Source organism: Fundulus heteroclitus, chromosome 16, assembly GCF_011125445.2.
Source record: "Fundulus heteroclitus isolate FHET01 chromosome 16, MU-UCD_Fhet_4.1, whole genome shotgun sequence".
Taxonomy (NCBI): domain Eukaryota; kingdom Metazoa; phylum Chordata; class Actinopteri; order Cyprinodontiformes; family Fundulidae; genus Fundulus; species Fundulus heteroclitus.
The window spans coordinates 9,015,253-9,034,101 of record NC_046376.1 but is presented as its reverse complement, the minus strand read 5'-3'; the positions used below and the strand labels follow the sequence as shown (position 1 = coordinate 9,034,101).

The following is an 18,849-nucleotide window of genomic DNA, read 5'->3' as shown; positions in this document are numbered from 1 at the left end:
AAATTCACGACATTCGTGCTCATGAGTGCGTATAATCATCCAGTTTGACCGCACAGATGAAAAATAAACCTTTTAGTATCTGAATGGAGTGTTAAATTATCATTGCAAAAAATGTGAGGAAGAAACAATAACATCCGCCAGCATGGGTGTCACGTCAAGCTAACCACATCCCACATGCTAAAAAAAAAAAGAAAGAAAAATAACCAGTTAAAGAAAGAAAAACTCCCAAGTAGGGCTATTCCTTACTTAAAATGTCTAAATTACTCGAAAAATTTAGTTTTTATCCCAGAAAATCTGAATATTTAGTATTTTTAATTATTATTATTGTAATGCTGACGGTTGTTTCAGCTTTTATTTTGAAAACGTAAACCGGATATTGTGTAGGCCGTTGTTGCTAACTTATCATTTTGTCTCTGTCTTTTGTTAGCATGAGGAAAACAAATCGTTTTGTTTGAACATAAACTTTATGGTGTAATAGATGGGACGGTATAAGTGTGCCTACAACTGCGAGAACTCAACTGACCCGGATGTTAAGTTTTTTAAGTGAGTCTTGAGTTTAAGTGAGTTTTTTTTTTACGAATAAATATACCATGTAGCTAGCTGAGAGATGTGCAATCTAAAGCTAGTCAATAATGTAGCCACATTAAATCGTTCCTGACACTAATTAATTTGATTTAGGTGTTGTCTTTCGAGCATTTTCCTAATCCGCAGAATTAAGGCAACATAGAAATTGATACAGATTATGTTTTAAGGCTAACATGAAGTGTAGTTGTTGAGTTTTGAGTGAGTCACTTTTACCATCAAACAAAAAGTTTATGTCTTTTAAAAATCCCTTTAAATTTAAGCCCAGACCAATAGGTATATAATAAACGACAAAATCAGCTTATCACATAATTTTTTTTTACATAAACACCAAAATATGAATTTCATAGAGCTATTGGCTGAATCCAATTATGTACAACAGATCATTTTTTGTTAATAAAACAAAGTATCTAAAGCACAACAGCTTAATGCATTAATGAACCATGTACCTATGGTGTTTCACACAATTATAATTGTGCCAAATATTTCCTTCTGTATAATGTGAAACGTGTTGCATGCCTTGTTTACCTTTTCTGTTACTATGAATGGTTCCTTTTGCATAGATGTTTCTCTCTGCTGTGGGTTGCAAGGTGTGTATTATGAAGCTATGGGGCTAAAATAGTAGCTTTAACATTTGCAAATGTGTGTGGAGAGTTGTGTGTCTGTATCTCGATTTGTGCGTGTGCAGTGGGATTTGTAAATGTGTGAGAAGATTTGAGTGTCTGTACAACAATCTGCAAATGTGTAAAACTACTTGTGTGTAATCCGTTTTGCAAATGTGTAAAAAATCCACAAATCTGTATTCAGATCTGCAAATGTGTACAGAGATTTGCAAATGTGTAAAAAATCCACAAACCTGTATTCAGATCTGCAAATGTGTGCAGAGATTTGCAAATGTGTAAAAAATCCACAAATCTGTATTCAGATCTGCAAATGTGTACAGAGATTTGCAAATGTGTAAAAAATCCACAAATCTGTATTCAGATCTGCAAATGTGTACTGAGATTCGCAAATGTGTAGATCAATCTGTAAGCACACACAGAGACACTTGTGTCTGAAGTGTTTTTGCTTCAAGACCCAGAAATACAGACAAATCATTGGTTACAAGTCAAGCGGTTTTTCGGTTGGCTCTCTTTACACACGTGATTTTTGCTACTGTTCTGCCGCGTGAGATGCACAAATGCGTGGAAGGATTTGTATGCGTATCTTTTCGATTTGTGTCCCCTTGCGCAGACTCACAGGCTCAAAGGCTCACATACTGCCCTGAGCGCAGGCTCACAGGCACACAGGCTGTCTCTTCCGGCTGTGGGAGGTCACGTGACTTTCAAGGATTTTACCAAAGCGTTTTGCTTCCAGACGGCTGATAAGGCAACTTGTTATAACTATATAACTTTCTCCCTTTAACGGCAAAGGTTTCTTGTTTTAATGAGAGACTTATCTTGCTAAAACCAGATAATTGTCTCATCATAACAACGCAACATACCCCGGCATCAGCTCGCGGGATATTTGAGTGTCATGGAGAAGAGGAGAGACGGAGGGGCGCCTTTTATTTCTTTTTAAAAAGTCGTCATTTGTCGGAGGAATGTATTTCTGCACTGAGGAGTGACAAGGTAAGTCGTGCATATACAGCAAGTCCTCTACTTGAAATTTGATCAATTCGGCAGTTATTTATATTTAACAACTATGCTATGGAAACACAAGTTGCAGCCCTGTAGTACAGTCTCTGGCTCTGTTTACACGGTGAAAACAGGTTTGCGTTGCCTTTGTACTCTCCATTTACACACTACAAGGTTTAACTGTTGCTTAGGGGGGCTTTCAGCTATAGCTGTGGGTTTATTTACAACAGTTTGCAGCCGAAACAGTCCTCCGCGGTGCCAGCCGCTGTTTTCTTCTTCTGGGCAATTTGACCCGGAGCTTCAAAAATCACAGCGCTACTAGTGGTGCGTCATGGGAATTACACCGTTTAAGTACTCTAAACAGGGCCTGTGACTGCAAAAGTTCTTCATGGATGTTAATGAGATAGGCTGACAAAAAGATATAGAGATACGGATAAGCAGCTTAATTTTTTTTAAAACATGTCATGCATGCAATCATAAATTCTGCTGTAAAGATTAATAATTGTGTGCTTAAAAGAGTCATTTTAGTTTATTTCTTTTTTATATTAACCATAATTTCATTGTGCTTGTAGACATATCAGCTATACCAAGCATGGATGATGAGAGCTTGGTCATCTACATTCCCACCTATGCTGACAGAATTGCCACCTGGAGATTTTGCTTCGAGTTCCAAGGGAAAGGTGAAAGAGGTGTCCTTCGACAGACATTGCTTGAAAAACTCTTTTCATGCAAATCTTCATGGAAAAAGTCCAATTTGATCTAAAATGTTTTTGGTTACAGGTAATACCACTATGTAATATATTTCAAAAGAAAGTTTGCCATTTGACTCAAAATGGTCATGTTTTCAGGAACATATGGAAGTGAGCCACAATAGAGTCAGTTAGCTTTTGTTTTTGCTGACAAAGATATAGAGCAAAAATACTGATTAAAAAGATTACTCCAACAACATTGTGAAATACAAGTTTTGAAGTCAAATTATTGCTGTTGCTATAAAGCTTCTTTAAGGTAAAAATTCTGAAGCATGTGTTTAAACTGTACTGATTTTCCTTTTCTTTCCATAGGGCATTATTTTTCTTTTATATTCTTCAAAGTTGATTGTAAAATTGATAAATGCTTTGAGTGCAATAGTGCCCAGATTTCTAACAAAGACTTTTGTCTGTTGTATGTAAAAGGATTTTCTCATGTTCATTTTTGAGATCCATGTATTGATCTTTTTAATACTCATAGATCATGTTCTAGTTTGGTCATCTTCTGGAGGTAGAAAACTTCCTTTCAAAAGGATCTTTCAGAGCACTTGTTAAAGGTACTTTTAATGTATGTTCTTCTGTGAGTTGATGTAACATTGCAGTATAATGTTATGTTTCTAAGGAAAGAATGAGTTGGTTTGATCACAAACCATAACACTTCATTTTGTAATGGGTTTTTACCAAAGATTCATTAAAGGTTTTCATATATCATTCGACCATATCGTCATTGTGAAACAGTACATAACTTGGGTCTCAGTGTTCAGTAACAGAGAACTATAACTCTTGCTGTTATAAATATAAAAACTATGTCTTGAATATGAGGAGCAGTGGTGGGGTTTACAGAACATGTCATTTAAACATTTTGTGTCCTGCATGATAGATCACAAGGCAAATGTGAAGTTAGATTTCTTGTTATTGTCCTAATATATGTAGCAGCATATATTTACTGTCAAACACAACAAGAATCACAGAAAATATAAAACCTAGCAGCAAAATTCAAAAAGTTATGTACGTCATGATGAAACCTTTAAGTACATGGGAATCGAAGAAAACAGAGGTCTGTTTTTTTTCCCTTCCATCTGTATTTCTTTGACTGCCTGTCCTTTATGGGTTGTGGGGTCTGCAGCTGCCTATTTCTGACTGTGTGGGAAAGTGACAGGTTCATTCTGAACAGGCTCACAAGGTCATTTGCTCCACAAACTCTTTTTTTTTTTACAAGAAAATATCACACGTGTCACAGGTTTGTGCGTATATTAGCTCTTAAAAATAAGCATAACTCAATTGTTTCATCATGTGTGGACGGTGCATGAAGAAAGTTCTCTGTCATCAGAAGGTATGATACTTCGAACTGTCTCATCACGTGTGAACGGTCCTCTGAAGACGTTGGACTGTGCAAGTTCCCGCCGCTTGCTCAGAAACCTGTATGAGATTGTCTTGTTCACCAAAAAGCCGTGGAAGGGTATACATCATGTAGGACCGGCAACTTGGAGCAATAGTATCTCTAATCTTACGAATTATGTTCCATAAGTGAACCACTTTAAGAGTTCTTCCTGAAAGACAAGAAAATAAACAAGTTCTTAAAGTACATACTCCATATTTAAAAGCATATATCATATAGTATTTATCTTTTACATTCAAACACACCTCAGTGATATTTAAACAGGTGAGTAGAATTGGCTGCTTATCCAAGAAGTCACCAGTAAAGTAATCTGTATTCTTCAGTTTTTGAAAAAGGTTCATCCAGTACTGGCTGTTGATGTGCTGGCTGTGGGTGCTGGATCCCACAATGAAGTAGTTTTCAGGATAGCTGTCATCAAGACGCAAAAATCTTTGAATGTCTTTCATTGTACCATTCTCTGTCTCCATGTCGATATGAATTCTGGCTGTGGTACCCCCTCTTTTCTCAACCTCTGAAACAAAATATCCAGAAGTAACTTTTGGACAGCACCATCCCATGTATTCAGCTTTAGAGATGCCAACCTGTAAACACAGCAGAGATTTTGTTATCGTTCTTTCAAGTTTTTTATTTTAAACAAAAGGTAAAAATAACAATTAATTTACTCTTTCTAAAAATTGAGCACGTTAGTTCTGCTAAATGTGAGAAGCTAAATATTCCAAATTCAAAGTTTTCAAGTATTTAAATTTTGTGTCAGATCAAATGCACAGGCATTCTAAGATGCAAAAGAGAACATTCATGATTTTCTGGCTGTATTTTTAATGTAGCTATCTTAATCCTGGTCCTCCTTAATGTTTTTGTTTATGGGAATTTTAAAAAGTACTTTTACAGAATTCCCATCAGAAGGAGAATAGCTACTGTTTAAAATTGTGATTAAAGGTTAGACTGGATCAGTGTTTAATTGCTCAAACCTAGACTGCAATGCAACAATGTTGTTGATTAAGATTTGTTTTCTTTTCTGAGTAAGTTTAAAAAGACATCAGAAAAAACAAATGCAACAACTAATAAACTGAGAACAGTTGTGCCTTGCTGCCAGGTGCTTTTATTGATAAATTCTGATATTAACTTTTGAATTTGCAGCAATAATAATCGATTATCAGTTTTTGCTTTTCTCCTTATTAAAGCATAAAGCAGTAGTTGACTGGGTTTATTAATGGATCTGATATAAATAGCTGTCCTTTACTGGCTTGTGAATAGTCACATTAGAAAGCTCTGTATTCATCACTTTGTTTTGACACAATAAAATATGGATAAATGTAGCTTTATCTAGCCTCACTTTTATTGTGTAGAATACACATACTTTTAATTAGCCTTACGAGTGTCGAATTAAAATTTATTTTAATTACATTTAATTCAAATACATAAAGGAATAGGTACATTAGCAGTCACAGGCCCTGTTTAGAGTACTTAAACGGTGTAATTCCCATGACGCACCACTAGTAGCGCTGTGATTTTTGAAGCTCCGGGTCAAATTGCCCAGAAGAAGAAAACAGCGGCTGGCACCGCGGAGGACTGTTTCGGCTGCAAACTGTTGTAAATAAACCCACAGCTATAGCTGAAAGCCCCCCTAAGCAACAGTTAAACCTTGTAGTGTGTAAATGGAGAGTACAAAGGCAACGCAAACCTGTTTTCACCGTGTAAACAGAGCCAGAGACTGTACTACAGGGCTGCAACTTGTGTTTCCATAGCATAGTTGTTAAATATAAATAACTGCCGAATTGATCAAATTTCAAGTAGAGGACTTGCTGTATATGCACGACTTACCTTGTCACTCCTCAGTGCAGAAATACATTCCTCCGACAAATGACGACTTTTTAAAAAGAAATAAAAGGCGCCCCTCCGTCTCTCCTCTTCTCCATGACACTCAAATATCCCGCGAGCTGATGCCGGGGTATGTTGCGTTGTTATGATGAGATAATTATCTGGTTTTAGCAAGATAAGTCTCTCATTAAAACAAGAAACCTTTGCCGTTAAAGGGAGAAAGTTATATAGTTATAACAAGTTGCCTTATCAGCCGTCTGGAAGCAAAACGCTTTGGTAAAATCCTTGAAAGTCACGTGACCTCCCACAGCCGGAAGAGGCAGCCTGTGTGCCTGTGAGCCTGCGCTCAGGGCAGTATGTGAGCCTTTGAGCCTGTGAGTCTGCGCAAGGGGACACAAATCGAAAAGATACGCATACAAATCCTTCCACGCATTTGTGCATCTCACGCGGCAGAACAGTAGCAAAAATCACGTGTGTAAAGAGAGCCAACCGAAAAACCGCTTGACTTGTAACCAATGATTTGTCTGTATTTCTGGGTCTTGAAGCAAAAACACTTCAGACACAAGTGTCTCTGTGTGTGCTTACAGATTGATCTACACATTTGCGAATCTCAGTACACATTTGCAGATCTGAATACAGATTTGTGGATTTTTTACACATTTGCAAATCTCTGTACACATTTGCAGATCTGAATACAGATTTGTGGATTTTTTACACATTTGCAAATCTCTGCACACATTTGCAGATCTGAATACAGGTTTGTGGATTTTTTACACATTTGCAAATCTCTGTACACATTTGCAGATCTGAATACAGATTTGTGGATTTTTTACACATTTGCAAAACGGATTACACACAAGTAGTTTTACACATTTGCAGATTGTTGTACAGACACTCAAATCTTCTCACACATTTACAAATCCCACTGCACACGCACAAATCGAGATACAGACACACAACTCTCCACACACATTTGCAAATGTTAAAGCTACTATTTTAGCCCCATATGAAGCATCATGACCTGGAGAAGATAGCCAGAGTTGTTCCTCCACCTTTATGTGTGTGTGTGTGTTAGGGCTGAACAATTAATCGCATTTTCAATGTAATCGCAATTTAAAAAAACGCAATTTCCAAATCGCAGAGTCTGCAATTTTTGGCTCTGTAACAATTAATGAATCAGACGCATCCTTTAGGTGTTGGTAAAATGTTTAAAGTGGGTTTGCCTCCACATGGAAGGGAAGACAGTTGCAGCAGTGAGATAATCTAACTTTTTTACTTGTATTAGAGTTTATATAATCATACATAGCATTAAGTACAGGTCAATCAGTTTAATACATAGACTTGTTTGTTGGTTGCACTTTATGTTCAACAAGGATTGATGTCCAAATCAACTAAAAACTGTTCTCTTGAATAATATTCTGATTAATAGAAACATTAAAAGTTCTTGTTTTAAATAGTCCTTGTTTACAAACGTCTTTATTTAGACGCCATTTTTGTTGCTTGTGGTTAACGCAGAGAAAAGTCAAAATTGCAATTTTGGTTGAAATATATCGTAGGCAGATCGCAATCATTACTGCACTGTGTTTAGATGCTGCGGGTCTTTTAGCAACTAATCTGCACAGCGAGGAAACAAAATGATTTGTTGTTTGTATATGTTTAAAAAGACATGATAAATTAAACTGGGGGAAAAAAAAATCTTATTAAATCGCAATATTAAGAAAAAAAAATCGCAATTAGATTATTTTCCAAAATCGTTCAGCCCTAGTGTGTGTATAAATCAATCAATCAATGTCAGATGTTTGCCGTATATTCTTTCCATATATTCTTTTTTTTCTTTTCCAACTGTTTTTATCCAGTACACAGCTTTTTAGACCTGGTGCATTTTGTGTTCTCTTCATTTTTGCGTAGCATAAATTCCCACACTGTGCGATATGAAGTCAGATGATGGTAGTGGACAGAAAATTAGTGAAAAACCAGCTAAGGAACCAAAGAAAAACCTTTGAAGATCTTAAGAAAGCTTATGCACCATCACAATAAATGATGCATAAGCTCAGTACCATATCTAACACGCACAGCCACATAAGGAATCCTATAAAAGAAGACAACAATCTCCAAAAGAGCCAAATTCAGGGAAAGCACTTCGAGAAGACTAACCCTTCTGCTTTGTACATCTTAAGAATAATACTTTTATAAAAACTTTTTAAACTGGATCATGTTTGAACATCGCCTGACCTCCACACTATTAAGCTGCTTCACAATCTCACTCCACAGTGACAAATGCAGAGTAATTTAATAATATAGTATAGTTACGGATGCTCTAATGGCTTACATGTTATTGCAGGTTTCCGCTCTACAATCCCAGAAAACTTAAAAAATGGCTCGCCAACATGAAGTGGAAAGATTGGACCCCGAATCGCTTCTCCGCTCTGTGCATCAATCATTTCGAGGAACAGTACATCGACCGAACAGGGAAGTGCGCGACACTACGAGACAACGCAGTTCCCACCATATTTCCCCCTCATGAAAAAACACAGAATAACAAGGTTTGAGCTTCTGCCAGAGCAGATCTTCTAGTTTATGCATTGAAATGGTACTCATCTAAATTTATTTTAGAATCTAGACTTTAGAGGAAACAAATCTAATTATATCACTTTTTTTATGCAGGGTTCTGCTGGCCCAGGGCATAGGAGGCATAAAGTGAGATCATAATATTTGATCGATTCTACAAATATCTAACTATCATGTATATAATAATGACGGGTGCACATTTGTTTGATTCTCTTGGATGTGAATTCAGCTTCTTGGTGGTAAAACTGCAGAAAAAGAGTCAGCTCCTTCTGCAGCGCCTCCTCCTGTCACCACAAACAGCAGCGTTAACAACAAAGAACTCAACCAGGGAGAGGAACCGCCTACAGGGTAAGTAACATCCAGAAGAAATAGCAACTTTTTACTGCCTTTAACTGTGATGTAATCAATAAAAAAAAAACATTAAACATCAGGCATCTAGACACATACAAATGTGCTGTGTTGAAATTTAAACCAAGGATCCAGTTTTGGAAGAAATTGGATTTAAGTAATTTAATATTTTGCCAAAAATCTAAATTGCGATATATTTCAACCGTAATTGCGATTTAATTTGGACTTTTCTCTGCGTTAACCATAAGCAACAAAAATGGCCTGTGGATAAAGTTGTTTGTAGACGACTATGTAAAACAAGAAATTTGTCTGTTTTTATTAATCCGAATATTATTATTCAAGAGAACAGCTTTTAATTGACTTGGACATCAATCCTTGTTGAACACAAAGTGCAACCAACAAACAAGTCTATGTATTAAACAGTTTGACCACTACTTGATGTTGTGGTGAGATTCCTGAAAGTTTCTGGGAAAAGTATGATTACATAAACTTTAAAACAAGTAATAAAATTAGATTATCTCACTGCTGCAACTCTCTTCCCTTCCATGTTAGAGCAAACCCACTTTAAACATTTTACAATTATTGGATATATAACAATTAATGGATCAGAGACGTCCTAAAGGACGCGTTAGATAGTAAAATATTTGTAGAATCGAATTATTTTATCTAAATTGTTGTCCCATTTTCTTACTTTGATGAGTGTTTGTAATTTTTTTTTTTTGTTTCTGTGTTTTTGATCAGAGATAAAGACCAGAAAAATTTTGAAAAATGGAGAATTGTAGCTGATGAGAGGCTGAAGAAGATCGACTCGCTTCCATATTTCTTTCATGGAGATTACTGCGTCCCTCAGGTAGGCGGGCTTAGCAGTTTTATAGCCTGGTTAACAGTAAGAGTGCATTTTGGTCTTATTTAATAACCCTTCTGATCTACGAAATGTTGTATGTAACTTATATGTATAATGACAAATAAAGCATCTCATCTTTACCTTTTCTTTCACTTGGATAAACAGAATATCCTGTGGGCTCCAGATGAAGGTTTTATTGTAAGTAGCAGGAAATCTTTAAACTAAAATTTAATTTCTTCAAATTTACGTGTATTTGTAAGTGTTTTATTGGAATCTCTCTGCAATTCCTGCAGCCAGAATGTCGGGACTCTGACAACGTCATAGAGGTATGCTCAGGTTCATAGCTGCACAGAACTGGCCTAGCAAAAGTAATTCCTGACACTGGTTGGCGCTTTGATGCGGCTCCAGGTGAAGGAGCCGTGGCAGTGGCTGGGGTTGGACGTCAGGGGCCCGCTGACCCAGACGCTGAACGGACACCGCTACATTTTAACACTGACAGACTTGTACTCCCGCTGGGTGGAGGCCGTGCCCATGCAGTCCTGCCTCCCCTCCGATGTGGCGAAGAACATCGCTGACGTCATCGCGCACTTCGGGTATCCGCTGAGAATCCTCTCCAGGCTGCCGCATGACGTAGTCCACAGAGTGAGTTCCTGTGATCATCCGCTATTATCATATAACATAGAAAGTACTCCTGGGTCAATGTGAGCTTCTGTGCTTTCTGTGTCTCTGCTCTGTCTTCTCTAAGCCCCAGTGGGTGGAGGCAGATGAGCGTTTACACTGAGCCTGGTTCTGGTTCTGCTGGAGGTTCTCCTCCCTGTTAAAGGGGAGTTTTCCTCTCCACTGTCGCTTCATGCATGCTCAGTATGAGGGATTGCTGCAAAGCCATCAACAATGCAGACGACTGTCCACTGTGGCTCTACGCTCTTTCAGGAGGAGTGAATGCTGCTTGGAGAGACTTGATGCAACCTGCTGGGTTTCCTTACACTGCAAAAACGAATCTAAAAATAAATAGAATGTTCTTAAAATTAGTGTTTTTGTCCTAGATTTGAGTAGGTAAATAAGATTATCTGCCAATGGAATGAGTATTTTTACCTCTAAAATAAGATAATTAGATATACTGCACTTGATATAAGATGATGGAGATGAGTTGTTCCTATTTTAAGTGCATACATCTTATTCTATTGGCAGATCATCTTATTTACCTGCTCAAATCAAGGGAAAAATGCACTAATTTTAAGAACATTTTACTTATTTTTAGTTCCGTTTTTGCAGTGTAGAGAGGAAACTTTCTGACCAACCTATCAAATCTGATTGAAGTTGACTTTGTAAAGTGCCTTGAGATGACATGTGTCATAAATTAGCACTATATAAATAAAATTTAATTGAATTAACCTGTGTTGTTAGGACCGCTGTCTCTGCAGGAGTGAAGCACTGATAAGACACGATTAAGGAGAGTCTAAGATGTACGAGTGCGTCTCAATAAATTAGAATATAATTGAGAGATTTGTGCATTCCAATGATTAAATTCATAACATTCAACAGTTGTCACACAGCGGTTCATTTAATTTCGTAACGAAAACCCAGATTTAGAGTTTCTCTGAAAATTTGAATATCACACAAGACCAGTATAAATTCTATATTTTTTTTTACACAGTCATGCAGCTCTACTGAAAACAATCCCCATGTCCTTTACGGTATTTATACTCCACCTTTTGCATGAATTACTGTATCCATACAGCGTATAATGGAGCACATCAGCCTCCGGTTCTGCTGAGGTGTAACGGAAAACGCAGTTTGCTTTAATAGCAGCTTACAGCTCGTCTCCATAGATTCTCCGTTGTTTGCTGGCCATCCAAGCACAGTGACACCATGGTCATTAAAGCAAAAGCTATTGGTACTTTTGACCGTGTTCTCAGGTCCTGCTGGAAAATAAAAACAGTAAGTAAAATTAAGCGCTGTAAAACTACCCGGCAGACATCCAGGCTCATTTTGCAACCGATAAAACTCTAGGACCTTAACTTTCATCTTAACTTTGGGGACCACTGTCCTTAGCACGGGTTATACAGCTATGAAGTTGTCTCTGGTTCATCCCCCCCCCCCCCCCCCCCCCCCCCCCCGTCCCGGCTTATGCATTTTTTTTTCTTTCCACTCAACTTTCTATTAGTATTGTCTGCATACAGCCGTACCTGTAGAGCAGGGGTGTCAAACTCATTTTGGTTGAGGGGCCGCATTCAGCTTAATCTGATCTCAAGAGGGCCACACGAGTTAACCCATTGCAAGATTAAATAGAACTAATAAATGTGGACTTGTTGATTTTTATATTAAGTTAATTTCACTTTTAAACAATATATTATGAATAACCTCAGCGTTTTTAAGAGAAGTATGTGCAATTTCAACAATACTTTTACTCAGTTAAACATTTACTTGTGCATTATGCATAAGAACTGATCACAGTGATTTATACAATGTTGAAAAACATTTATTCACATTTTTTGGAACTTAAAAACACTGTCCTGTATGACAAAATACATCAAACAGATAAAAATTAAGCAATGATTTGAATTTTTCCACACCTGAAGCTTAATCTGCTAATTAAAACACAGCGCCCCTCGTGGACAATATAGGAACTGCATATTTTCAATTAAACAAAGTACATGTTTTTTTCAATAATTGTTTTATCATTCTCTTCCTTTTATCTTGTCCACTTGTGAAAGTCAAATCTGATGAGCTCTTTGTGACATCTTATTGCCACATTGCCAGACAGGACTCTGGGGGAAAAAAAAAATAAAACATTTTTTTATTATTATTTTATTTTTTATAATGATAATGCATTTAGCCACAGGGCCGGACTAAATTGTTCGGCGGGCCGGATCCGGCCCGCGGGCCGTATGTTTGACACCCCTGCTGTAGAGGGTGTCAGCGACTTTATTCCTGTCATGAATTTATGTATATTGCCCTTCAATTCAGACAACGCTTTAAAATAAAACGAGAAAAATAATTATAAATTATAAAACAATAAATGTTAAGAATATGTTTGTTTATTTTAAGATAAAATAGTATTCATCTCTATATTTATTCAGTACATATCCATGCCTTGTACATATGGAACCATTGTTTATCCTGCACTTGCTGCTATTGCACTTCTGGTTAAACCCAAACTGCATTTCGATGCCTTGTACCTGTACCTGTGTAATGACAATAAAGTCGAATCTAATCTAATCTAAAAATAAATAAATGGTTCCAGAGATCCAGTGCCGCAGCAATTGGAACCACCAGTGCCTGTTGAGGGACGACTGAGGGACACAGACATAAAGAACGTAACAATAATCAATTCTTGAGCCGATAAAAGGATGTAGAGCTTTCTCAAGATCAGCACGGGTTAAATAAGGCTCAACTTTAGCTAAAAGACAAAGTTGGTAAAAGCTCGATTTTGATTACTAGATCAATTTGTTTGTTGACTTTAAAATCCTTGTCAAAAAAAATCGCCCCCCAGTGTAACTAAATTCAGAGCTCTGACGTCGCCAAATAAAACATTTTGTCCCGTTCAAAAGAGGAAATATTGGTCTAACTGCTGTTTTTCCTGCAGAGATACAATAAAAAAAACAGCGTTGAATGTGTTTGTTACCTGGTTAAGAAAAAAGGACAGATAAATCTCAGGATCATCTCCATAACGGTAGAAAGACGAGTGGTGCTGAGTTAAGTGGCGGACGAAGAAAGAAACCCAAATGAGAGGAGCACCCGGAGGAAGATCTGTTTTTAATCATAACTGGGAAAGACCTGCCTGTCCAGTATACAGGTATATGGTCTTGTGCAGACCATAATATTACCATAAAATGCAAATGTTTGGTTACATATCATTACTGGTGTTATAATATTCAGATTTTCTGAGAAACCTTTTATTTTTAGATCTTCAATAGCATAACCCACAAACAAACATGCACTTGAAACATGTTACACTATGAGTAGTTAAAGAGTTTCACTTTTTAAATAAGATTAATTCAACTGCTTTTCATTAAGAAAAGATGTACCTTTGTGTTGGTCCAAGAGCCCCATCTTTACATGGCTTACACTGCAAAAAGAGAACTAAAAATAAGTAAAATTTTCTTGAAATGAATGTATTTGCCCTTGATTTGAGCAGGTAAATAAGACTATTTGCCAATGGAATGAGTATTTTTACCCCTAAAATAAGATAATTAGATATCCTGCACTTGAAATAAGATAACGGAGATGAATTGTTCCTATTTTAAGTGCAAAAATCTTATTCCATTGGCAAATAGTCCTATTTACCTGCTGAAATCGAGGAAAAATAGTTTAATTTAAAAAAATAATGTCTTAATTTTAGGTCTATTTTTGCAGTGTAGTTCGGTTATGGTGGCTGTTTTCACTATATTCTGATGTAATATTGGCTTATTTAGCTGTTTTTTTCTCTCACATATGTGTCTTGTTTGAACTTTCTAGATTAATAAAGAGCTTAAGGATCACCTGAAGGAGACCGTGGCTCTTGTGGTTTATCATCTGCAGACCGGCACTGTGGATCTGATCACGCCGCGGCTAATTGACAGGTCTGTGTAACACGTCCGTTAAAACTTGCACAAGAGGATTGCTTTTGATATCTTTACACAGGAGGTCACTGACAGCGCTATGATTTGTGTTCCCAAATCACTACCAGCAGCCAGCCTGACAATTTATCCATCAGTTTGTCCATTAATTCAACCTCTTCTCTATCCATGCATCTTTCCATCTGTTCCTCCCCTTTCTTACAGTACCTGTTTTTTTTTTCCATACACTGCAAAAATCGAACTAAAAATAAGTAAAATGTTCTTAAAATGAGCGTATCTGTCCTTGATTTGAGCAGGTAAATTAGATGATCTGCCAATGGAATAAGATTTTTGCACTTAAAATAGGAACAACTCATCTCCATTGTCTTATTTCAAGTGCAGGATGTCTAATTATCTTATTTTATGGGTCAAAATACTCATTCCATTGGCAGATAATATAATTTATCTGCTCAAATCAAGGAAAAAAAACACACATTTTAAGAACATTTTACATATTTTTAGGTCAGTTTTTGCAGTGTATAGGTGAAAGCTAACTGCTGGAGGGATATCATGGTGGATTTAAAAAAATCAGTTGAAGTCTGGACAACACCTGTTGTCCTTAGTATCTGCCTACCAGTTAGAATAAAATACAGATATAATTTATTACTCCTTATTGGGGAAATTCAAGGGTAGCAGCAGCAAAGGGAAACAGATGGAAAGCGTGCAGATTCACACGCAGGTGAAAAAAGGCCGTGCTGTAGGGGCAGATTTACAAGATAAGAAAAAAACAAAAGTTAGTTAAAATAGATTACACAGATTAAAAGGCAACTGAGCAGGTAGGATAATTAATTAATGTCCAACATTGCCTCTATATCTTGTGTATGAGAAACAATAGCAGACACAGCAGTGATGGTTATAAAGTCTAACTGTTCCTGGGAGGAAGGATCTGTGATAACGCTCCTTTGTGCATTTAGGATGCAGCAATCTGTAACTAAAGGAGCTCTGCAAAAGTTTCATGCACAGGGTGAGAGACCCTGTCCAACCGGCTGTTTTAGTTTTTTTGTTCAATTTGGGAATTTCATGATTGGTTTTCACTGATGATTTTCCCATTAAAACATTTTTTCCCCCTGACATAAGACAATTTCTCAGTTTTTATTTTTTTATTTTTATTGTCCTATGAGGCCTGATTCTATTTCCTTACATTGATATTTTAACTTTTCTACGCCCCTAACAGGATGGTCCGTGATCTGACGGAGGAGCATGCAGCTGATTGGGACGTTTACTTGCCTGCCAAGGTTTTTAGTCTTTGCTTCAAACAGCATTCAGCAACTAAGGAAAGGCCTTTTTCTCTGCTGTGGGGTAAGGGACTAGAGCCAGTTCAATCCCCCAGAAGACTGGATGTAAGTTATAAGCATTTCAGCTTTATTATACCTCTATTTCACTAAAGGTCTGATAATATAATTTTAATCTTTCTGTTTACCTAGTATGTCAACTCTAAGATCCAAGACAGCTTCTTTGTGGTTAGATAAAAGTTAATTTGGTAAGTTTTAGAGTTTTTTTTCCAAATGTCTTTTTGTCTGGGCTCCTTAATTGAAAGCAATAATAATTTTTCATGTCTTCATTTACATAAAATAAAGTAAAGCACTGCAAAAAAGGGAACTGAAAGTAGGTAAAATCCTCTTTAAATTAGTGTATTTTTCATTTATTTAAGCAGGTAAATCAGACTATTTGCCAATTGAATATGATTTTTGCACTTAAAATAAGAACAATTTATCTCCATCATCTCATTTGAAGTGCAGGGTGTCTAATTATCATATTTTAGGGGTATAAATTCTCATTCCATTGGCAAATACTCTTATTTAGCTGCTCAAATTGAGTAAAAATATACAAATTATAAGGGAATTTTGCTTACTTTTAGTTCCCTTTTTGCAGTGAGGAATTTAAATCCAAATCTGAAATCTTAATTTAGATAACACTACAAAAATGTAACTGAAAATAAGTACAATTTTCTTGAAATGAGTGTATTTGTCCTTGATTTGAGCAGGTAAATAAGATTATCTGCCAATGGAATGAGCATTTTTTAGCTCTTAAACAAGATAATTAGACATACTGTGCTTGAAATAAGATGACGGAGATGAGTTGTTCCTATTTTAAGAGCAAAAATCTTATTCCATTGGCAGATGATCTTATCCACCTGCTCAAAACAAAAGCAAATACACTAATTTGAAAACATTTTTACTCCCTTTTTGTATTGAAGGCAGTGGTCCCAAACCCCCGGGACATGGACCGGCATCAGTCTTTCGGTCATTTGGCACACAGAAAGAATAAATAACTTAAATTATTTCCGTTTTATTTATTGTTTGAGTCTAAACGACATTGAAAAATGTCTGGATTCTCTCCGTTACATCCGTCTGTGACTCTACTGTCTCGGCCACGTCAACAGATGCACTGATAGCGCCGTACCTGGTGGCTAACCGTGCTGCTAACGCTAAGAAGCCGTTTGATCTCGCCACTTGTCGTGAACTTCTAGGGGAGGCTAATCAAGGACGCCGGTGTTTAAAGTTAAATTACAGAGAAGACAGGTAGACCTAAGCAACAAAACTTTGGTTGTGACCGTCTCCCTGCTGACATTAAACAGGTCCGTGGGACGAACAGGGTTGGGGACCACTGCTTTAAGGTTACATACCTGTACTGTCAAACCTACGTTTTTCTAACTATTGTTTTCAATGATTTCCAAAGCAGGGAACATGATGGGCTTCCTTCCACATGATGCATTGATCAGGATGAGCCTTTATTTGCTGGACAGAAACTGCAGATGAGGATTAAAAACTTGAGGATCTACCAAGACGTTTCCCTCCTGTTTTGATGTCCTGATATCTTCTCCTTTTTACTTTTTAGTCTCGAGGTTTTGTACGTCCGGACATTTTCATTTCAGTCGTTTGCAGAGTGGAAATGTTTCCAGCTGCTCCATCAGGACATGAGAAGGCCCGGAAACTGAGTGAATGTTTTAAAGATCGACTCATAAAAGTCAAAGTTTATCTCCCCGGACACCAAACTTGTGGCATCTTTGAAGCACGAACCCAAAAATCACAAATTCGTCCACACCTGAAGCCACAGCCTCCATCTTCATTATAAACCCTCCGGGACAATCTACAGAGATTTCTGATGGCAGACGTTGGAAGGACTTCATATTTCGCGAATATCTGTAATGTGACAGAATGATTTTGGTAAATATGAGTTGTCATCGTCCACATTTAAGCCCTGAAATAAATGGATGAAACAAGTTGTTGTAGACAGCGAAATGAATGGATTGTCTCGTGTTTTCTGAATTGCTTTTACAGACACCATGACAACATGTATTGCTTTATGATTGGGAAACATAATGCATAAGTTTTCTGTGTGTTTACAGAATACTTTTTTTTACCTCAGAGTATGATTTTTCACCATCAGCTTAGTGACTATTTTTTTTCCAGGTTATTCATAATGAAACAGCCTGAATTTCATATTTCTCACCTTGATTGAATATATAAGATATCATTCTTGCTGTAAGAAACCGTTATTCTTGATATCCGCTGTCCTGTTTTTTAAGTTGTACAAATTCAAGAGATTTTTAACCTTCCTATTTTAAATAACTCTGTTCCTCTCAGAAATTATTGTGAAATGGTTGATTGAGAGATCCTGTACTCAAATTATAAATGTATGACAATATTACAGTGCCTGGAAAAAGTATTAATTTTGTTACACTACAGTGGCAAACTTCAAGGTATTTTAGTGGGATTTTAACACATAAAGATGTACGATTTTGAAGTGAAAGGAAAAGGACACAAGGCTTTCAGATTCTATTTATCATAAATGAAAATCTTAAAAGTAGTTGCAAAAAAATATAAATATCAATCTGTTCCCAACTTAAAATTCTGGACAACCTAATGCTGCAGAAGAAATGCTTATTTTTAGAGTGTATATATATATATATATATATATATATGTATATATATATATATATATGACACTCCTCAGCACATACTGTATGTTTGTCTGTGGCATACCCCCTGGCATATGTTATTTGTATATTTTATATATTGTTGTTGAACTTGTTTATTGTTTAATTGAAAAAAAAAAACCTGCACTTTCCTTTTGAGGTGACTGAAAGAAAGACAGCCCACCTTATTTGCATAAAGAGGCAGAAATGCAAATTAAGGGGAAATAAATGCAAATATAACTAAAAGAAAACGTGAATAAATAGAAAAAAGTAATAATAAAATTCTTAAATAATGTGTTGGAATAAAAAAGTTGCCCAATTAAATTATAGAATGTGCTAAACTAAATAAATGGTATATTTCAATTCAATAATACTTTATTAATCCTAAAGGGAAATTAGATTAATATTAAC

General features: G+C 36.5%; 1 protein-coding gene across 2 annotated transcripts; it reads left to right on the top strand.

Annotated features, from left to right (window-relative positions):
• Positions 1-375: 375 nt before the first annotated feature.
• zgc:153292 (THAP domain-containing protein) lies at positions 376-17,740 on the top strand. Of its 2 annotated transcripts, none has more exons than XM_012872094.3 (12): positions 376-543; positions 8,503-8,704; positions 8,826-8,858; positions 8,959-9,077; positions 9,819-9,927; positions 10,087-10,119; positions 10,215-10,247; positions 10,330-10,563; positions 14,380-14,483; positions 15,694-15,859; positions 15,944-15,999; positions 17,199-17,740. In XM_012872094.3, exons 1-11 carry the CDS (start codon positions 479-481, stop codon positions 15,986-15,988), a joined length of 1,143 nt encoding a protein of 380 aa, XP_012727548.2. In that variant the 5' UTR covers positions 376-478; the 3' UTR covers positions 15,989-15,999; positions 17,199-17,740. The 2 variants fall into 2 exon arrangements, with proteins under 2 accessions (XP_012727548.2, XP_036004203.1); XM_036148310.1 differs by having other exon boundaries at positions 473-560.
• Positions 17,741-18,849: the final 1,109 nt, after the last annotated feature.

What these genes read in the sequence shown, in the direction of transcription:
- zgc:153292 (XM_012872094.3), top strand. Translation starts at nt 479, where the DNA reads ATGGGACGGTATAAGTGTGCCTACAACTGCGAGAACTCAACTGACCCG. An exon ending in AAAAAACACAGAATAACAAG is followed by an intron (nt 8,705 to 8,825) that starts GTTTGAGCTTCT and finishes TTTTTTATGCAG; the next exon opens with GGTTCTGCTGGCCCAGGGCA. An exon ending in CGCATGACGTAGTCCACAGA is followed by an intron (nt 10,564 to 14,379) that starts GTGAGTTCCTGT and finishes TGAACTTTCTAG; the next exon opens with ATTAATAAAGAGCTTAAGGA.